This window comes from Leucopleurus acutus, assembly GCF_964270905.1.
Source record: "Leucopleurus acutus genome assembly, chromosome: 16".
Lineage (NCBI taxonomy): Eukaryota > Metazoa > Chordata > Mammalia > Artiodactyla > Delphinidae > Leucopleurus > Leucopleurus acutus.
The window spans coordinates 3153548-3173789 of record NC_139158.1 but is presented as its reverse complement, the minus strand read 5'-3'; the positions used below and the strand labels follow the sequence as shown (position 1 = coordinate 3173789).

Sequence of the window (20242 nt, the reverse complement as noted above, 5' to 3'; positions counted from 1 at the left end):
TGACGCTGATGGCCTAATTCAGAGCAACTCTGATCAGTCAGGTGGTTGTGCACCTGTGAACGGATTCTTAGAATTTTCACTTGAGCAATATTTCTGAAAATTGGGAGAAAAGGATGGCATCACTATTTTTTTTTAGTGAAATATTAGCTTTGCAAAAGAGCTCTTCCGGCCAAGACCTCATAGGGTTTCTGGCTCTGGAGGAGCGGGTGGACAGGAAGGGAGGTCAGGAGACCCCGCCCCAGTCAACCAATCATCAATACAAAGATCCTTCCAGGACGGTCACAGGAGCCAGCAGGTCCTCTCCCTAGTGGAACAATGATTTAACTGGGGAAAATTATCTTATAAACGTTTAGAGTCCCTGGAATTGGTGCCAAGGGCATATAGCAAAGGGGGGAAGACTTACTGCAGCAAATCTAAAATCACTAAAACTAGCAAGCGTCTGAGCCACTTGACCTATGATTTGCCCCCCCCCCCCCCGCCCCTCAGCCCAGGGTGACAGAAGCTCCACTCTGAGCACATGTGGCCAAGAAGACCCAGCCCCTAGTCCAGCAATTTGGTTCGACCTGGAGCAGGAAGCTGCCGGCATTTCTCATCCAACTGCCCGCCCCCAGCTCCGCAGTGCAGAACTCTATGCCAGGCAGGTATGGCCAAGAGAACTGGGCTTCCTTCCCTCACGCAGCCTTCGCTGGGAGGCTGGACGATGTGCGTCAGGCACAGCAGGTCGAGAATACTGAGCCCTGATCGCCCCCACCCCAGCTGGCTAGGACGGAAGAAGTTCCACACTGCCCAGAAGACCAGGGGCTACCGTCTCCACCCAGCACCCCACTGGTTCAGCAAGTGCGTCACTATGGAGAAGAGGGCTGTTGGCCCCACTCCAGCTTTGGTGCTGTGACGCAGAGGTCCTGCGAGGGGGAGAGTCAGTCCTTAAGAATAGAGAGCTCCCCTGCTCTGCCCGAGGGGAATGTCTGTATTTGGACCAGAGCAGGCCTAAGGGCATTGTTGGAAACAATGGCGACCACACGGGTGAGAAATTGAGAGGAAGCTGGCAGCTCCACGATAGCAACAAGTGAAGTAATAATAAACCGGCCAAGAAGTTTAGCAGCGAGAACCAGGCAAAGAGACAGCGAAGGAGAGCCCTCTTGGGGGTTAGAGAAAAATTCAAAGGTTAACAACATCCTGCCACTGCAAAAGGGCTGGGCTGTAAATGGATCAAACTATGGAGTAATTTATACCCTGGAGCTTTGTCAAGAATGATAGAGCTAGCAGGTAGTGGAAGTTAACAGCTGGGTGTGATACCCATGGTGGGAGACAACCCAGAATCCTAATAGGGAGGCAAGAACGAGAGACAAGGGGACCCTGGCTAAGACCGGTCGTCCCTGCTTGTCAGGGAAACTGCACGTGTGCCCAAGGCTGCAGCTCTGAGGGGTGACGTCGGAGGGTATACCTGCTGAGGAAACGGACGTCCCTGAACTGGTCCAGGCAAGTCACTAAACAAATAAGCAGATAAGCGAACAACAACGACAACAACCAGCGGGGGCTGAATAGCAGTATTCTGAGTTGATACGATATATTGTCGAAAGTGAGCTGTTTTCAAAAAACAGGAACGTGTGATCCATACAGAGGAAAGAAAGCAGGCAGCCTCTGGGGAGCCCCAAATATTGGCAAAGATTTTGAAAGTAGCTATTATAATATGTTCAAAGAACTGAAGGAGGTTTTCGAGAGAAAATGGCGGAAGAGTAGGACGCGATCACCTTCCTCCCCACGGATACACCAGAAATACATCTACACGTGGAGCAACTCCTACAGAACACCTACTGAAGGCTGGCAGAAGACCTCAGACCTCCCAAAAGGCAAGAAACTCCCCACGTACCTGGGTAGGGCAAAAGAAAAAGGAAAAACAGAGACAAAAGAATAGGGACGGGACCTGCACCAGTGGAAGGGAGCTGTGAAGGAGGAAAGGTTTCCACACACTAGGAAGCCCCTTCACTGGCGGGTGGGGATGTTTCGGAGCCACGGAGAAGAGCACAACAACAGGGGTATGGAGGGCAAAGCAGAGAGATTCCCGCACAGAGGATCAGGGCCGACCGGCACTCACCAGCCCGGGAGGCTTGTCTGCTCCCCCTCTGTGGCGGGCGGGGCTGGGAGCTGAGGCTCCGGCTTCAGTCGGAGCGCAAGGGGAGGACTAGGGTTGGCTGAGTGAACACAGCCTGCGGGGGGTTAGTGCGCCACGGCTAGCCGGGAGGGAGTCAGGGGAAAAGTCTGGACCTGCCGAAGAGGCAAGAGACTTTTTCTTACCTCTGTGTTTCCTGGTGGGCGAGGAGAGGGGATTCAGAGCGCTGCCTAAACGAGCTCCAGAGACGGGCACGAGCTGCGGCTAAAAGCGCGGACCCCAGAGACGGGCATGAGACGCTAAGGCTGCTGCTGCCGCCACCAAGAAGCCTGTGTGCGAGCACAGGTCACTCTCCACACCCCCCTTCCGGGGAGCCTGTGCAGCCTGCCACCGCCAAGGTCCCGGGATCCAGGGTCAACTTCTCCGGGAGAACGCACGGCGCGCCTCAGGCTGGTGCAACGTCACGCCGGCCTCTGCCGCTGCAGGCTCAGCCCCCCCCCCGCCCCGCCCCCCGCACTCCGTGCCCCTCCCTCCCCCCGGCCTGAGTGAGCCAGAGCCCCCCAATCAGCGGCTCCTTTAACCCCGTCCTGTCTGAGCGAAGAACAGACGCCCTCCGGCGACCTACACGCAGAGGCGGGGCCACATCCAAAGCGGAGCCCCTGGGAGCTGTGAGAACAAAGAAGAGAAGGGAAATCTCTCCCAGCAGCCTCGGGAGCAGCGGAGTAAAGCTCCACAATCAACTTGATGTACCTGCATCTGTGGAATACCTGAATAGACAACGAAGCATCCCAAATTGACGAGGTGGACTTTGGGAGCAAGATTTATGATTTCTTCCCCTTTTCCTCTATTTGTGAGTGTGTACGTGTATGTTTCTCTGTGAGATTTTGTCTGTATAGCTTTGCTTCCACCGTTTGTCCTAGGGTTCTGACCGTCTGGTTCTTTTTTGTTTTATTTTTTACTTAAAATTTTTTTTCTTAATAATTATTTTTTATTTTAATAAGTTTATTTTATTTTATTCTCTCTCTCTCTCCCTCCCTCCCTCCCTCCCTCTCTCTCTCTCTCTTTCTTTCTTATTTTTTCTCCCTTTTATTCTGAGCCTTGTGGATGAAAGGCTCTTGGTGGTCAAGCCAGGAGTCAGTGCTGTGCCTCTGAGGTGGGAGAGCCAACTTTAGGACACTGGTCCACAAGAGACCTCCCAGCTCCACGTAATATCAAACGGTGAAAATCTCCCAGAGATCTCCATCTCACCACCAGCACCCAGCTTCACTCAATGACCAGCAAGCTACAGTGCTGGACACCCTATGCCAAACAACTTGCAAGACAGGAACACAGCCCCATCCATTAGCAGAGAGGCTGCCTAAAATCATAATAAGGCTACAGACACCCCAAAACACACCACCAGATGTGGACCTGCCCACCAGAAAGACAAGATCCAGCCTCATCCACCAGAACAAGGCACCAGTCCCCTCCACCAGGAAACCTACACAACCCACTGAACCAACCTTAGCCACTGGGGACAGACACTAAAAACAACGGGAACTACGAACCTGCAGCCTGCGAATAGGAGACCCCAAACACAGTAGGATAAGCAAAATGAAAAGACAGAAGAACACACAGCAGATGAAGGAGAAAGGTAAAAACACACCAGACCTAACAAATGAAGAGGAAATAGGCAGTCTACCTGAAAAAGAATTCAGAATAATGATAGTAAAGATGATCCAAAATCTTGGAAATAGAATAGAGAAAATGCAAGAAACATTTAACAAGGACCTAGAAGAACTAAAGAGGAAATAAGCAATGATGAACAACACAATAAATGAAATTAAAAATACTCTAGAAGGGATCAATAGTGGAATAACTGAGGCAGAAGAACGGATAAGTGACCTGGAAGATAAAATAGTGGAAATAACTACTGCAGAGCAGAATAAAGAAAAAAGAATGAAAAGAACTGAGGACAGTCTCAGAGACCTCTGGGACATTAAACGTACCAACATTTGAATTATAGGGGTCCCAGAAGAAGAAGAGAAAAAGAAAGGGACTGAGAAAATATTTGAAGAGATTATAGTTGAAAACTTCCCTAATATGGGAAAGGAAATAGTTAATCAAGTCCAGGAAGCGCAGAGAGTCCCATACAGGATAAATCCAAGGAGAAACACGCAAAGACACATATTAATCAAACTGTCAAAAATTAAATACAAAGAAAACATATTAAAAGCAGCAAGGGAAAAACAACAAATAATACACAAGGGACTCTCCATAAGGTTAACAGCTGATCTTTCAGCAGAAACTCTGCAAGCCAGAAGGGAGTGGCAGGACATATTTAAAGTGATGAAGGAGAAAAACCTACAACCAAGATTACTCTACCCAGCAAGGATCTCATTCAGATTTGATGGAGAAATTAAAACCTTTACAGACAAGAAAAAGCTGAGAGTTCAGCACTACCAAACCAGCTTTACAACAAATGCTAAAGGAAATTCTCTGGGCAAGAAACACAAGAGAAGGAAAAGACCTACAATGACAAACCCAAAACAATTAAGTAAATGGGAATAGGAACATACATATCGATAATTACCTTAAATGTAAATGGACTAAATGCTCCCACCAAAAGACACAGACTGGCTGAATGTATACGAAAACAAGACCTGTATATATGCTGTCTACAAGAGACCCACTTCAGACCTAGGGACACATACAGACTGAAAGTGAGGGGATGGAAAAAGATATTCCATGCAAATGGAAATCAGAAGAAAGCTGGAGTAGCAATTCTTATAACAGACAAAATAGACTTTAAGATAAAGACTATTACAAGAGACAAAGAAGGACACTACATAATGATCAAGGGATCAATCCAAGAAGAAGATATAACAATTGTAAATATTTATGCACCCAACACAGGAGCACCTCAATACATAAGGCAAATACTAACAGCCATAAAAGGGGAAATTGACAGTAACACATTCATAGTAGGGGACTTTAACAAAGAACTGAAGGAGACCAAGTGGAAAGAATTAGAGTATGCTGACACTACCACACCAAGTAGAGAATATCAATAAAGAGACAGAAATGACTTAAAAAGAACCTAAGGAGAAGTTCTAGAGTTGAAAAATACCATAACCAAAATTTAAAAATTCACTAGGGGGACTCAATGGTAGATTTGAGCTGACAGAGGAAAGACTCAGTGCACTTGAAGATAGAATGATAGAGATTATGCAATCTGAAAAACAAACAGAAAAAAGAATAAGAAAAAAAAAAATAACAGAGCACCCACCAAATGTGAGAATACACTGAGTGTACCAACATAAGCATAGTGAGAGTACCGGGATGAGAAGAGAAAGAAAGAAGCGGAGAAAATACTGGAAGTAATAATGACTTAAAACATCCCAAATTTGGTAAAAAAAAGTCTACACACCTGACAAGCTCAATAAACCACAAGTAAGATAAACGGAACAAGATTCACACCCAGACACATCATAGTTAAAATTCTGAAAGACAAAGACAGAAGGAAACTCTTGAAGTCAGCAAGAGAAAAATGACTCAACCAGAACAACCGGACTCAAATAATATTAACAGCTGACTTCTAATCAGAAAAAATGGAGGACAGAAGACAATGGGGTCACACATTCGAAGTGTTGAAAGAAAACTGTCAACCGAGAATCTTATATTCAACAAACTATTTTGAAAACGAAGGTGAAATAAAGACATTCTGAGATAAACAAAAACAGGAAAATTCATTGCTAGCTGACCTGCCTCACAGGAAACACTAAAGGAAGATTGTCAGGTTGAAAGCAAGTGACACCAGAGAGTAATTCAAATCCACATGAAAAAACAAAAAGCACCAACAAAGGTGATAACATAGGGAATTATAAAAGACAGTATAATCACCTATTTGTTCTCCTTTCTTCTCTTATCTGATTTAAATAGCAATTTCATAAAATAATATGTATATAATTGTATTGTTGGGCCTATAATATATAGAAATGTAACATACTTAACAATAGCTGTGCAAAGAGGCATAAAGAAATGAAGAGAACCAGGAATAGTAAATAAAAAGGTTAAAATGGTAAACTCTAAATAGATACTTGCTCACCTTTCTTCTCTCAACTTCTTTAAAAGACACAAAATTCTATCAAAGGATACCTATAAAAATGCATTCTTGGGGTTGCCACATATATGGACTTAATATGTATAATAATAACACAAAGAGGGGAGGAGGGAATAGATCTATACAGAAATATAGAGATTTAGTATAAATCTGAAGCAAATACTGATACTAGGGCAATCACTATAAATGGTACACTAGAAAATACCCACTCAAAAGAGAAGATGACAGCAAAGGAAAAAGAGAGAAATAGAGATATGAGACTTATAGAAGGCAAACACCAAAATGGCAGAGGTAAATTCTGCCTTAGCAGTAATTACATTAAATGTGAATGGATTAAACAACCTGGTGAACAGGTAGAGATTGGCAGAATGAATAAAATAACATGATCCAACTATATGCTGCGTGCAAGAGACACATTTTAGATGCAAAGATTCAAATAGGTTGAAAGTGGAAGGATGGAAGTGATACACTATGTGAACGGGAACCAAAAGAGAACTGGAGTTGGCTGTACTAATATCAGACCAAATAGACTTTAAGACAAAATTGTTACTAGAGACAATGAGGGACACTCTGTACTAATAAAAAGGGTCTATCCATCATGAAGATACAACGGTTATAAACATATATGCACCTAGAAACAGAGCCTGCAAATACACTAAATTAAAACTGACAGAAATGAAGTGAGAAATAGACAATGTTAACAATGATAGCTGGAGACTTCAATATAGCAGATGGCAGAAGACAAGAGTGTAGAAGACTTGAACAGCACTATAAATCAACCAGGCATAACAGACACAACGAAACTCACCACACAGCAAGAGCAGAGCAACACACCCTTTTCAAGTGAATTCTTGCAGCACAGACCAGATGCTATGCCATACAACAGGGCTCAATACATGTGAAAGGACTGAAAATATACAAAGTATGTTCTTTGACCACAATGGAATAAAATTAAAAATCAGTAACAGAAGATTTGAGAAGCTCATAAATCTGAGGAAATAACCAATATGGCGAATGGGTGACTCGTGTGGTATGTGAATTACATCTCAGTCTGGTTGTTTAAAAGATGTGGTTCAAAGGAAGTGCTCCCATTGGAGCTGGCACTCCCAAGATCCCTCTGTTGGGATCCCACGCATCTGCCTACAACTCTCCCAAATCATAAGGGTCAACGTCGGGACCCAGCAAGATTATGGAGCACAGAATCCTGGAAGAAAGATGGGCCTCATCCTATCTACCTGAGAACCCAGGAGCACACAGAGAGCCCAGACGTGGGAGTTCTTAGCCTGGACTCCACGGGGCCTTCGCTGGAGGTGACTACCACAGGCTTCAGGGGGGCCTGGAGCCCCAGATTCAAGGTGAAAATCCTGGGTGGAGAGAGCATCCACACCTTTGATCAACTTTCTTGAACCAAAAAGCATTAGGACCCAAAAAGCATCTGTGGGAATCACAGAAGGAACCCCTTCCTCCAGGCACAGGGCTTGTCAAGGCCCCTCCTTCACTCAGCCACACGTCCCGGGGCTACGACAGCTCAGCTCTGCACAGCAGGTCTGGCAGGAGAGATGGAACTGCGAGCCCGAGGCCCATCAGTGTGTGTCTGGGGAAGACGTTCTAAAGCCTCGCCAAGGGCTTCCCTGGTGGCGCAGTGGTTGAGAGTCCGCCTGCCGATGCAGGGGACACGGGTTCGTGCCCCGGTCCGGGAAGATCCCACATGCCGTGGAGCGGCTGGGCCCGTGAGCCATGGCCGCTGAGCCTGCGCGTCCGGAGCCTGTGCTCCGCGGTGGGAGGGGCCACGGAGGTGAGAGGCCCGTGCACCACACACACACACACACACACACACACACACACACACACACACACACACACACACACACACACACACACACACACACACACACAAAGCCTCGTCAAGCCTCGGCTCTGATCTATTACGTGAGGACCCGAACAACCTCCTGGCAGGACGTACTGTGGATTCCACGTCCCTCTCCTCCCCTCCCCCCGCCGTCCTCCCTCCCTGCCTCCTTCCTCCACGTGTGTCCACGTGTATGGACTTAGGAATGCGTGTACGTGTGCACGTATGCGTGTGTGTATCTGCCTTGCTCGGTGCCTGCACGCATTTAATAATCCTCCACGCAAATCAGCTGAAATCTGAATCTCGGAACACCCGTGTGTGTGAGAGGAGCAGCAGACTGAGTGCCTCTTATCAACCCATTCTGACAATGCTTTCATGAACAAAGAGTCCAGAACTGATGAATCCAGTCCTGACAGCGCTGGGAGCGGCCACAGGTGCCTGGGAGCTGGGCTGCAGGAGATGGTGAGGGCGGGGGTCAGTAAGCTCTGGACACATTCGGGGGTGGGGGTTGTGTGGGTGTGCGTCCAGCCTCAGCACCTGCATGTGGGACGACCTTGGCCTCAGGCTTGTTGTGTGAACAAGGACGAGAACCGCTCTACCTCGCAGGGCTGGTGCGAGCGTTGAACGAGCGTGCCCGGCCCAGAGCAGGCGCCCAGTTAGTGCTCAGCACACGCGGAACCGTGGAGAGCGCAGCCCGCAGAGCTGACGCCCGGTCACTGTGAACACCATCCGCGAGGCCTGACGGTCTAAGAGCAGCAGGCCCAGGAACCGAGGACAGATCAAGGCACGTGCTGGTGACTGTCTCTAATCGCTGACCCAGAACGTGCTGGACGGCGGAGCTGCCCCTTCCCGATGTGCTGCTTTTGGTACAAGCTGCAGCTTCCGTATCAGGAAGAGGCAGGTCGGTGTCTGCAGCTTTTCACTTGAAAATCTACAGCCCCTCAACCGTAGACAGATGTTCCTTCTGAACGTGTGCAGCGCTGCTTCTGCTGTTTTCCCCGTGCCCACGGCTACGGTACAGACGGGGGGCCCGGCGTCCTTGTCAACAGAGCACATGGGGCCGACGGAGCGAGCTGGTACCACCCTGCCATGCCCCTGCTGTCCCGGTCCCACTGTGAGCTCATACACAAGCCACAATTTAAAAGACGCCATTCTATGGAGCCTCAGGGCTCAATAAGGCCTGAATTCAGATCAGAAGGAAGGTGAGACTTACTTTAGATTAAATATTGATTTAGAGCACGAATGCCAAGGGGTGGGGCGGGCCTGCGCGTCCATCAGAGAGCTTGGTGAGTTTCATCCCCGTCAAGGCTCAGCACCGCTGAAACCAAACAGTCTAGGACTGACCGGGCCCCAGCTCTCTACCGGCTGCTCCAACTGGTTTTGTTCGTGAACGTGGGAGACTGACTGGGGCGCTTGTGGGGGAAGCGGGGCCCCTGGGGAGGGCGGGGGCCCCGTGTAACAGGCACCCACCTCAGACTCCGTGGCGTCCCCTGACTTCTCCTGGAGGGTCCCGCCCTCGGTCAGCGCGGCACCGTTGTACTTGTTGCAGATGTCCTCATCTGAGTAGTGTAGTCCGCCGGGGCTGGGCCGAGGCGGGGACCTGGGCGGGACGGGGACACCAGTTACCCCCCGACTGAGGCCTCCCGACCCGCCCTCTGGCCTGCTTCGAGGCTGAGTGGGAGAAATCCACCGCCTCTGGCATCGTTTTGGCCCCCAGTGCAAACAGTTCGCAGCCCCCCGCAGCTTCGCGTGACGCCCGCCCCGTCTGGGGCCGGGAGACCTCCCGAGACCGCGTGCCTGCACCTGAGACCTGCCTGTCTCTGGAAATGTCTTTAAAACATCCCTAACTCCCCATCACGCTGCCCGCTCCCCCCGGCTCGGCGCTGCCCCACTGGGGGGCCCGTGGGCGTGGGCCCGGCCGAGCGGGTCCTCAGGTGGAGGCAGCACCGGGGGCTGGAGCTGTCGCAGCCCTACCTGGTCCCGTTCTTCTTTGAGAAGGTGTTCTTCACGTTGAGGTGGCGGCTACTGAGCTCCAAGGTGGCAAATCCCCCGTTGTCCAGGGTCACGGACTCCTCCATGTTGGAGATGCTCTTACCTAAAGCCGGACGGGGGAACGAGCACAGATGCTTCAGTAAGCTGCTCCCCGATGGCCTGCTGGACGGAGCCCAGGGCCGGGCCGGCCTGCGTCAGCCCCCCAGACAGGCAGAGTCAGGCTGCGGAGAGAGGCTGCACGTCAACCCCGCAGCAAAATGCCGTTCGCATTTTGGTGTTTATTCTGCTTGACACCAAACTCCGAGTATTTTGATCCGTATTTTATTAAAGAGCACTCAGAATACGTGAACTCTGTAAACCGTTGAGGACATTAACAATTCAATACATTTCAAAATAAAAGCCTCACAGTCATAGGACAAGACAGCAAGTGGAGGGTAACCGTATAAGGGGTGACAGCTAGAGGGTGCAGGGTCTCTTTCTGCGGTCGTGAAAATGCTCCAGAACTGACTGTGGTGATGATGGCCACACGTGCCTGTGAATGTAACTGAAAACCACTTAAAATAAGTCTATAAATACATATCAAAACATATTCTAAAATACATTAGCCGGCCAAAGTTACAAGTAACTCGAGGACAGGAAGAGGTCCCGGTGGCTCCGACCTCGTTTGGCATGAGAGTTGGTGTGTCCTCACGGCTGTCCCTCTGCTCGGGCTGGTCTAGCCCCCTTCTCCCTCCCCCACCTTGGGAGCCCCTCCCCCAGCCATCTTCCTGACTCATCACTCACCCCCTCCTTCAGGTCACAGCTCAAGGGTCATGAGACCAGAGAGAACTTTCGGACCCTGAAGTCTTCGCCCTGTGTTTTTTCTCTCCATGGTGCCGTCACCACGTCTGCATTTTTCCTGCGCTGGCTTGTTCTCTGTGGTCATCTGTCTGTCTTCCTTACCGGACTATAAACTCTTGGAGCACAGACCCAGTTATGCTCGCACAATAACGCTCTTAGCTACATCCCAGCCCCCGGGACGCTGCCCAGGCACACACCAGGGGCACCCTGTGTGTCTGTAAAATTCACCAGCCTTTCTGAACCGCAAGGGTCCTCTCTGCTGGGGATCCCACAGCCCTCACCTCACCTTAATGTTCTACTCGTGTGCAACGGAGAAAAGCCAGCAGAACACAGAGAGTGGTGAATGAGAGATGAAGCTGCTTGCGGGTAGGGATTTGGGTTGATGGGAGGCGAGCAGGTGGAAACTGTTATCGGAAGGGGACTGACGTCGTACGAGGCAGCAGGATCATGCAGCAGGGTTAGAACGAGGCTGCATCGGCAAAGGTTTAGGTTCTGTGCGTCTCCTGGGGAGGCAGGGGGACATGCTGGTAGACAAGTGTTTCTTTTCTTTTTTCTTTCCCCCTGGGCTTCAATGATGACGTTAAATGAATGCTCCAGGGTGAGGCTGAGTATCAGAAGCTGCGGGTCAGATCGGACTTTTCAGGTCTGTTTCCCAGATGGAGAAGAAGAGTGAAAGCGGGGAGATTTTCACTGCGCCAGACATAGGATTCTGTAATAGCATTAGCTCAGTAAAATGACATGCCATTCATACTCTGTAAATCCCGCAGGAATAAAATCTGATTTACGAACACTTGTTAGAAGTGAATGTATACAGAAAAAAATAAATCCTTTCTTGGAGGGATGAATGGCTTAATGTTACAAAAGCAAATGGCAGGCACTTTAGGTGCCTGGTTTGATGAACCCTTTTGGTGCCGTGACAATGGTGCTGGGGGCTGGGGTCGGGGGATCTGCTGGCCCCCGCTTCACAGAGGTATCAGAGTGTTCCCAGCACCCCGTGAGGTTCCCTCACGGACCTTCGCTGCTTGTACTTCTCCACTAAGAACACCCACCACCCTGCCTTCTAGAAACATCCATTCATTAGGTTGTTCCTGACCTTTCTGCAAACGGAGTCACGCTGTATGGGCCCTTTTGAGGTTCGTCCATTTCTCTAATGACGGTGACTCCTCTAGCAACGCCACGCCAGGCTGTGCTGGGAACACCGGGGACCCGGCCCACAGAGGGCTCAGAGCTGCGATGCGGGACCTAAGGCAGGTGCTCACCCTGTGTTAGGGAGAAGCGCTGGGCCACAGACACGATTCTGTACCATCCCCGAGCCACACCGAATGCCTGAGATGTGCCCCACTCACTGTCCTCATGATACTGGAGTGAGATTTTTCATCTGTTTAACGCTTTCCGCTCTCTGATCATCGCTTAACAAAATACTCCTGCATTTGAGCAACAGTGCAGATGAGGAAACAGACTCACAGAGGCCAAATGACCCAAAGGCCCACTTGAGGGCGGAGCTGGGACAGAATCTGGTGGCCGAGGTCCAGAGCTCCTGTTTCCCTGCACCCGCTGCCTCCGAAGGGATGTCTGTTGTGCCTGTTTCATCGAATGAAATGGAATGTGGATGTGGGCACCCCGGATCCAGGAGGGAAGCCCCAAACGTTTCAGCTCCAGAGTTCCCCCGTGGGGAGACGGGGAAAGGCAGGCGCCGTCCCACCTGGGCCGCAGCTCCCGTACTTCTTGTTCTGGCCGTGCAGGACCAGGGTGAACGCCACCAGCAGGATGCCGAGCAGGCTGGACAGCGCCATCACCAGGAGGAACCACCACTGCTCGTAGAACGGGGCCTCCACCTGAGCTGAAGGGCGACACGGCGCACGGTCACGTGGGACAGAAGCTCCGTCCCTGCCGTGAGCGGGGGAGGGGAGGGCTCGAGGGGCAGCCCCGGGCACGGGGAGGGTAAACCCCCCTGCCTGGGCTGGGTTGTCGCGGGCAGACCGACCCAGAGACAAGGCTCTGGTTCCACCGTCTCTTTTGGGCCCAGGGTCCTGTCACCCCCTCCCCCCCCCCGCCGCTCCCACCCCAGAGACTTCACTGTCCTGGACCCTGGCCATCGTGTTTATATTCTCTCAATTTCATCTGCTTACAAATGTCGTCTGGGTTAAAGGGAGGGAGGAACAAAAGCGCCTGGGTTTGCTCGTCTCTCCCAGTGCTGGGGCTTCCCTCCCAGACAGCCCCCAAGTCCCCCGGCCACCTCCATCCCCGCTGCCACCCCCCGGGCCACCACCACCGCCGCCTGGGCCACCGGAACCACTGCTCAACTGTGTCGCCTCTTCCCGTTGTGCTCAAACCCTTGACATCACAGAGAGCGTTCTCAGGTGGGAAGTCGGCCCCTCCTAAAAGGCCTCAGTGCTGCCCCTACTGGCCTCGGGGTGCGGTCAGTCTAAGCCTGGGAACCCCGTGACCCGAGCCCTGCCCGTGCCGAGCAATGGACCCTCCCGCACCTGCCCAGGAACCTCTGCTCGCACCCTCCGGCTGGGTGGGCCTGCCTGACCACCTGTCGGCCTCTCCGCTGCATCAGGGCCCCCAGCCCCGGAGGCTGGGCTGTGTTTTATCTATTTCGATCCACCAGCAAAGCTGAGCCGAACAACGGGCCCCCCTTAGATAACGTTTTCCCAGAACGAACAGAAAAGGTTTCACTTGAAAGTTGCTTTGAAGAAGGATCGTCTTCCTCATGTTTTATTCTGTTTACTAAGACGAGAAAAATGGGAATTGCTTCTCGGTAGGTGTCGGATGGCCCTGGGGTCCCACTCGTGCCTTCCACGAGCTTCCCTGTTTCAGGGCATCGGACGTGAGGGACGGGAACAGGAAGCCCATTACAGGTGGAGCCCAAGGTCTGGCTCCCAGGAGGAGAAACCCCCAGAAAAGACCTCTCCCTTATGCTAAATACCTCACTGGGTGGATGCGAAGCGTGTGCACCCTGGGAACGAGGGGGACGTCTGCTCTGGATCACGTAACAGCACAGGGAGCACTTTAAATCCAAAATACATGAGCTGGATTTCAGGCTGTACGTTAAGTCTTCCATCTAATAAGGCCAACACGTCCAAGCCGACCTCTGGGCAGTGGCGCAGAGCAGGCCTGGGCAGAAAGGCCTGGGCGGCTACAGGACTCCAGCCCCGGGTCGGGCTCCCCAACCCCGGTCTGCACAGCGGGGCCTGAGGGGTGCCGGCAGGGGATGGACGGCCTGCTGGCTTCTCGAAACCATGAGATGAGCGGACTGCCGACCGGCTGGAAGCCGAGGCCAGCGCGGGGACGCGACGGATTTCAGAGGAACGGTCCAGCCACGGCGCCCCGCGACCCCAAGGGCCGGATCCGCGTGCTCACGTAGGAACTAGCCTTTGCCACCGGCGACGCGCGTGTGCAATGAAAAGCTCTGTGCGTTTGGAATTGCTTTCTAATGATTTCTCGCTCATGGACCCAGGGAGGCATATCCTGAATTGCTGAACTGGGGTGATGGGTGCTGGGGGTGCCTCATTCTATTCTCTCTACTTTGGGGTGTGTTTACGATTTTCTTTGACTTTTCTACGTACTGTTCGTTCAACAAGCGAGTGGTGCCCGGGTCCTTCCTGCGACCCCTCTCACTGAGCGCCCCTGGGATTCATGTTGCTCCTAGACCAGGGGCCTGAGCGCCCAAGACGCTACCCTTCCCCCCGACTCACAACCAGGAAAGGATGAAGGATGCTTTCAATCTGAACAAGTGCAGTCGGCGGCTTGAACAAATGCGACTGCAGGGAAGGGAGACGGATTTGTCCTGACTGGAAGGAAGGCTCTCGTGGTTTCTGGCCCGGACTTGGCCTGCTCCCTTGCCCAGATGACCCCCAGTGGCCAGCCCTCACTCAACCCCTCTACCGCCCGCTCGCAATCCTGGCTGCATGAAGGACGGCTGCGGAGCTAGGCAATCATCAAGCCCAGACCTGTGCCCCCGGCGATGCAGTTGCTGTCCAGGGTGGGGCCCTGCGTGGCTGCCTTCTAAGCATTCCCGAGGGGTGACCCTAAGGTGCAGGCGGGGTGGAGACCCGCTTCTCACGCGTACCTGGGACCAGCCTCACCTGCCCTCCCCTCCCCACCCGCTGGTCCTCACTGGGCTCCTCACCTGCTACTTCCTCTGCCTCGTCCCAGGCTCTGCTTCCCTGCAGCCGCCCCCCTGCACCCTTCAAGACCCAGACCCGGGCTCCCTCCTCCGAGAAGCCCTTCCTGATTTTCGGGCAGTCACTTTGACCCCCAGCTGCCACAGCCCTTGCCACGTCACTGGTGAGGACAGAGTCTGTCGCCGCTGACACTCGAGCTCTGGGAAAGGGAGCCTGGCCTCCCCGTGTGCTCTGCTCCACCCAGAGCAGGGCGGGGGGCGGGCACCTCCCACTTCAGGCACAGGGCTCACCGGGGCCCCCGTCGGACACGACCGCGTGTCAAGGGCTAACGCACTCCCCGGTGGCTGCTGGGGGCGAGCTTTGCTTTTCAAAACCAGCCCATGGCTCCACAGTGAGGTCACGTCCCCTCATGGAGGGTTTTGGGCTCCACTTTGCCTGGGAAGCCTCCTCCCCGGGGGGACCCTGCCTGGCTGGAGCTGGTGGCTCCGGTGCTCAGGGAGAGAGGAGAATTCAGAACGGCTGGAGCACAGCATGGCCGGGAGTGCGGAGCGCGCGGGGCCCGCGCTGTCCTCCCAGCTCCTCACGAGGCGTGCACCGGTCCTCCTTCCGTCACCGTGTTTCCAGGTCACCCTCCCTGCCCCCGAAGGAGGGGCATCGCCCCGGGATTCCCGCAGGGCTCCTACCTGACACGGCAGCAGGGGGGCTGCTGGGCTCCCCGTAGCCCACCTGGTTCACGGCCACCACCCGGAACTCGTAGGTCACTCCTTGCCTGAGCTTGTCCAGGCTGGCGGTGTAGGACGTGGCGCCCCGCGGAATGTCCTTCACAAACATGTCCCACAGGCCTTCATCTGCAGGGCAGCGAGAGCAGAGGTCAGGGCGCCTGCGCGTGGATGCCCACCCTGCCCTCAGCTCCCAGCTCCCTCCCCTGGGGACGGATGTGAGCCGGAGGCTGGGTGAGCTGCGGGGGCCGGGGGCACAGGCAGGAGAGGGGCCTTCCCCTGGTGACGAGACTCTGCTAAGCCTGCAAGCTGGGCAGAAGCATTTCCCCTGGTGCTCCCTGGGCCTCTGGTTTCTGACTGGATCTCACCTTTGCTGTAGGGTTCCGGCTGCCTACCGACCACCTCCTGCCGCGTGTCCCTAAGCCCACCTTGCAGCCTCACCGAGGACACCCGCTGGCCCAGTGGCGCCTGCGCGCACCAGCCACTGACCTGAGTTCTCAGTCCCACTGCTTTCTAACTGGAAACGACAATCCCGCCGGCGGGTCAAGGAGAAAACTTTGAACGACGCCTCTTGTGCCAGCCAGCCGCCAGCCTCGCGGTGATGCTGCCACGCTGTCCCCACCGCCTGGGGTGGTCGCTGCAGCGCGCTCGGCGCAACTTTCCATCATCGATAACGGGTCGTGTGCTCTCGCGGGGCGAAGGCGCCGAGTGGCAGCTGGCACGGGGGTGCACGTGCTCCGGGACAACCCTGCCGGGGCCTAGTTCCCTCACCTGGGGACCCTGCCTTAACCTGCCAAACCGAACTCCCGAAGTGCCGCCCTTGAGTTCGCGCATCCTTTGGAAGTGCTGCAGCATCAAACCTGCCCTAAGACCAGCAGTTATTTAATCTATGCCCAGGTGCTACCGAATACAGGTATAAATTTAAAAAAAATATACTGAATTTTGAACAGGCACCGACACATCTGTGTTCATAGAGCATTATTCACAGTGGCCAGAAGGTGGAGGCAACGCAGATGTCCATCAACACAGGAATGGATAAAGAAAAGGTGGTCCGTCCATACAATGAAATACGATTCAGCCTTAAAAAGGAAGGAAACTCTGATACCTGCTACAACATGGGTGAGCCCAAGGACAGGATGCTCAGTAAGTCAGAAACAAAAAGGATAAATACCGTATGATTCCACTTACAGGAGGTCCCTAGAGCAAATTCATAGAGACAGAAAGTAGCAGGGTGGGTGCCAGGGGGCGGGGGAGGGGGATGGGGGGTTAGGGTTTGACGGGGACAGAGATTCAGTTTGGGAAGCTGGACAAGTTCTGGAGGTGGACGGTGGTGATGGTTGTGCAACAACGTGGATATACTTAATGCGACTGAACTGTACACCTACAAATGGTTAAAATGGTCAATTTTATGTTATGTATTTTACCACAATAAAAATACATATTGAATTGCTTTAAGCCCTGACGTGGCTTAAAGATTAATAAAATTGAAATTGAAGCCAGAAAATCAGGTGCAGAGAAAAAGGAAGAAGCTAGACAGCCTTGGTGTGAAGCCTGCCTCACCGCACATTAGCTGTGTGACCTCAGGGAGAGGACTTAACCTCTCTGTGCCTCATCTGTAAAACGGTGACAACAAAGGGCACCTACAACACAGGTGTGTTGCAAGGGTTAAACAAGTTAATATTGATAAAGTGCTTAGTAAGCAGTACACTCCGTGAGTGTCTGCAAAATAAAATATAAATCCAATCTCTAAGGAGGTCTTTCAGTAAAAAGTGGGCTCAGGGCCCAAAACGTTCATTTGAACTAGTGCTCCTTCATGAATTATAAATTCTTTTATAGACACAGGTCTGTGATCTTTTAAAAACAGCAGGAGATCTGGAGAGGAATCTCCATGCACACTTGAATACGCATACATACGTGCAGACGGCTTTACGGGGGGGGGGGGCGGTTATCTGGAAACCAACCTTATCACACACCCTGGAACACCAGATATGTTTGAGAGGATCACAGTAAACAGAAAGAGACAGCTGGTGTGTAAGTTGTATTTGCATAGGGTTTAGAGTTTGCACCGATTAAGCCCTTGTAGTCACAGGTTAATGAAGGAATGGATGTGAATGAGGCCTGAAAGGCATAAATCTCTGTACAGGCAAAAAGCGAGTACGCTGATTATTTATTTCTAAATATTCACATGGATCGTAGTTTCTCACCAAGCCACCCATTACCACTAATAATGTCCAAATGGCAAGTCATAGCTTAAGCCTTTCTTTTCCTTCTAAAAATATTAAGGTTTACACTCATGCTTGTCATATGTGATTTATTTCTGGTTTGGCAAGAAAGATCGGGGAATAATAGGCACGGAGGGTGCGTTTTCTCTGCACGTGCCACTCCCTCTGCCTGAAGTCCCCGGCGTGGTGGCGGGCATCCTTCCCCTCCGCCCCCTCTCACTCATCCACGCATTCGATCCACAAATACTTAATGCTCCCTCTTCGGTCAGGCCCTGTTCCAGCCAACAGGGGATCAGATGAGATTTCTGTTCTCAGTGGGCTGTTTATAAGTCTATGGGGGAGGGGGGTGATGGAGGAAAATCAACACGCTCATTGCACCCTTGCAGACTCATCTTTCTGAGGCCAGCCTTGACCCTCTCCTACACCCCTTCTGCCAATGGGCCTCCAGAACGCTTCTTCACATTTACCTGTCTGTTTGCACCACTGGGCTCTTGAATTTTTCAAGAGTTCAGTAAATATCAGTTGACCTGACTCATCTCCCCTTCCTTACTCCTTCCCTTCCCTTTCCTCCTTCCATGCATCCTTCCATCTACCCATCCATCCATCCTCCCTCCATCCCTCCATCTGTCCTCCCATCCATTCATCTTTGTGCCCCCACAGCCTTTCACAGGGCCTGGCACTGGCGAGCTTTCAGTAAATAATAACCACCACCATTTAATTTAGCACTTACTATGAGCAATTCACTGTGCCAAGGGCTTTAAGCACTGAATAAACTGTGCAATATTTTCCCTCTAAAAGGACAGATCATTTTATGCTGTGAAAGAGACTGAAGAAAAAATACAGACTCTTGGAAACTGGGTACTGCTTAAAGCCATTGAAATTAAGGGACTTAAGAGTGTGAAAGGCATTCCCAGACCATCTGCAGCAGGCCTGAACACTGCTGCAGTGGGTTCTCTGGATGGCTCTTACACGACTGTTTCTGTAATGCTTTCCTGCTACTGAAGAAAAAGAATTACTTCCCCTGCCTCTACTGTCACCTAAAGTCCACATTTTATTTTAAGCGCTCTGTCATAGCTCCAGGAATTATGTGCATTTTTCATAAAAACATTTAAAACTATTGATACAGAATCTCAACACACGATTTACTTTACACTGAAAAACGCTGCGAGGGGAGGAGTCATGCCAAGAGAACTTCCTTCGGAAGGAAGTTCGCACTTTTATTCTGCTTAATTCTGCCTTTCCAGAATGAGCACTCTCAGTGTTTTAGGCTGCACTTGTGGTCCCCTGGGCTATCTATCCACACTAATATTCACACCGCGATCACGGCAGGCAGAAAACCCTGGCGGCTGCCGACGCCTCCGCTCTGTCTCTCCACTGTGCATTGTTTCCTCGCTTGTATTATGTTGTTAAATATCTCAATAAATCAATGACGGAGAAAAGCATGTCTACAAATTAGGGGGAGAAATAACATTACAGAACTATTAAGCATAATGAGATTTGCGCAACTGATTTTCCACGCACCAGGGTAATCCCCGGGCCTGGACTTACATTCTCAATCAATACCTGAGGGGAGTGCGGGCCCTCGTGCTTTTCTGGGGATGCATTCAGCCGGCTGTCAGACTCCAGGCGAGGTCACCCCGCCGGGTGCTCAGCAGACCCCAGCCTGCTTTCCCTCCCCACTGGGGGCGCTCCTACCCCTACATCACCCTCGTGTGGGGAACTCGTGATTGGTCCGAGGAGAGCAGTCGCTCGTCTTTCCCAAAGCCACATCCCTGGATGGCCGATGCCAGAGGCCTGAGGACCAGCCCTGCGGGCGGTGCCCGGACTTCGACCTTCCTGGGAGTCACGTCGACCTTCAGGCCAGGGCCTCTTGATGTCTGTGGCGGGGTGTCCGTGGCATCTTGCTGGGCTCGGTTCCCCTTCTTGGACTCCCAGCACCTTCTCGGCCTCTCCTCACTGTGACACTGCTGGGGAAACGCCACCTCGAGGTATGAAGGTGGGGGAACCGTGGAGAAATACACGTGGCAGAATGCTGCTCGATAGGCCGCACTCCGGTCACACACCTCCATCCCTGCCGGGCTCGGAAGGAAAGCTGCGTGAGGGTCCACACACGCACGTGCGTCCCACCGGCTGCTTTTCCTTTAAAGATATAAGCTCTGGGTCCTGGCTGCCCTGTGGCAGTATTTGTTTACTAAAGAAGGAGAACGGCTAATACTGAACATCCTCGAGGAGAGCAAGTGCTTCCAGTCCACGCGGGTCACTGCCCCGACCGCACTTG

General features: G+C 52.1%; 1 protein-coding gene across 1 annotated transcript in view; it reads right to left on the bottom strand.

The window, feature by feature from the left end:
* SDK1 (sidekick cell adhesion molecule 1) overlaps positions 1-20242 on the bottom strand; it is a gene marked incomplete at both ends in the record, with an annotated part of 817684 nt that overhangs the window by 5328 nt on the left and 792114 nt on the right. The window contains 4 exons of the mRNA XM_082858150.1: positions 9532-9661; positions 10036-10156; positions 12596-12733; positions 15707-15871. Of these exons, the coding sequence (XP_082714276.1) occupies positions 9532-9661; positions 10036-10156; positions 12596-12733; positions 15707-15871 (554 nt within the window). The remainder of the gene's footprint in view (positions 1-9531; positions 9662-10035; positions 10157-12595; positions 12734-15706; positions 15872-20242) is intronic.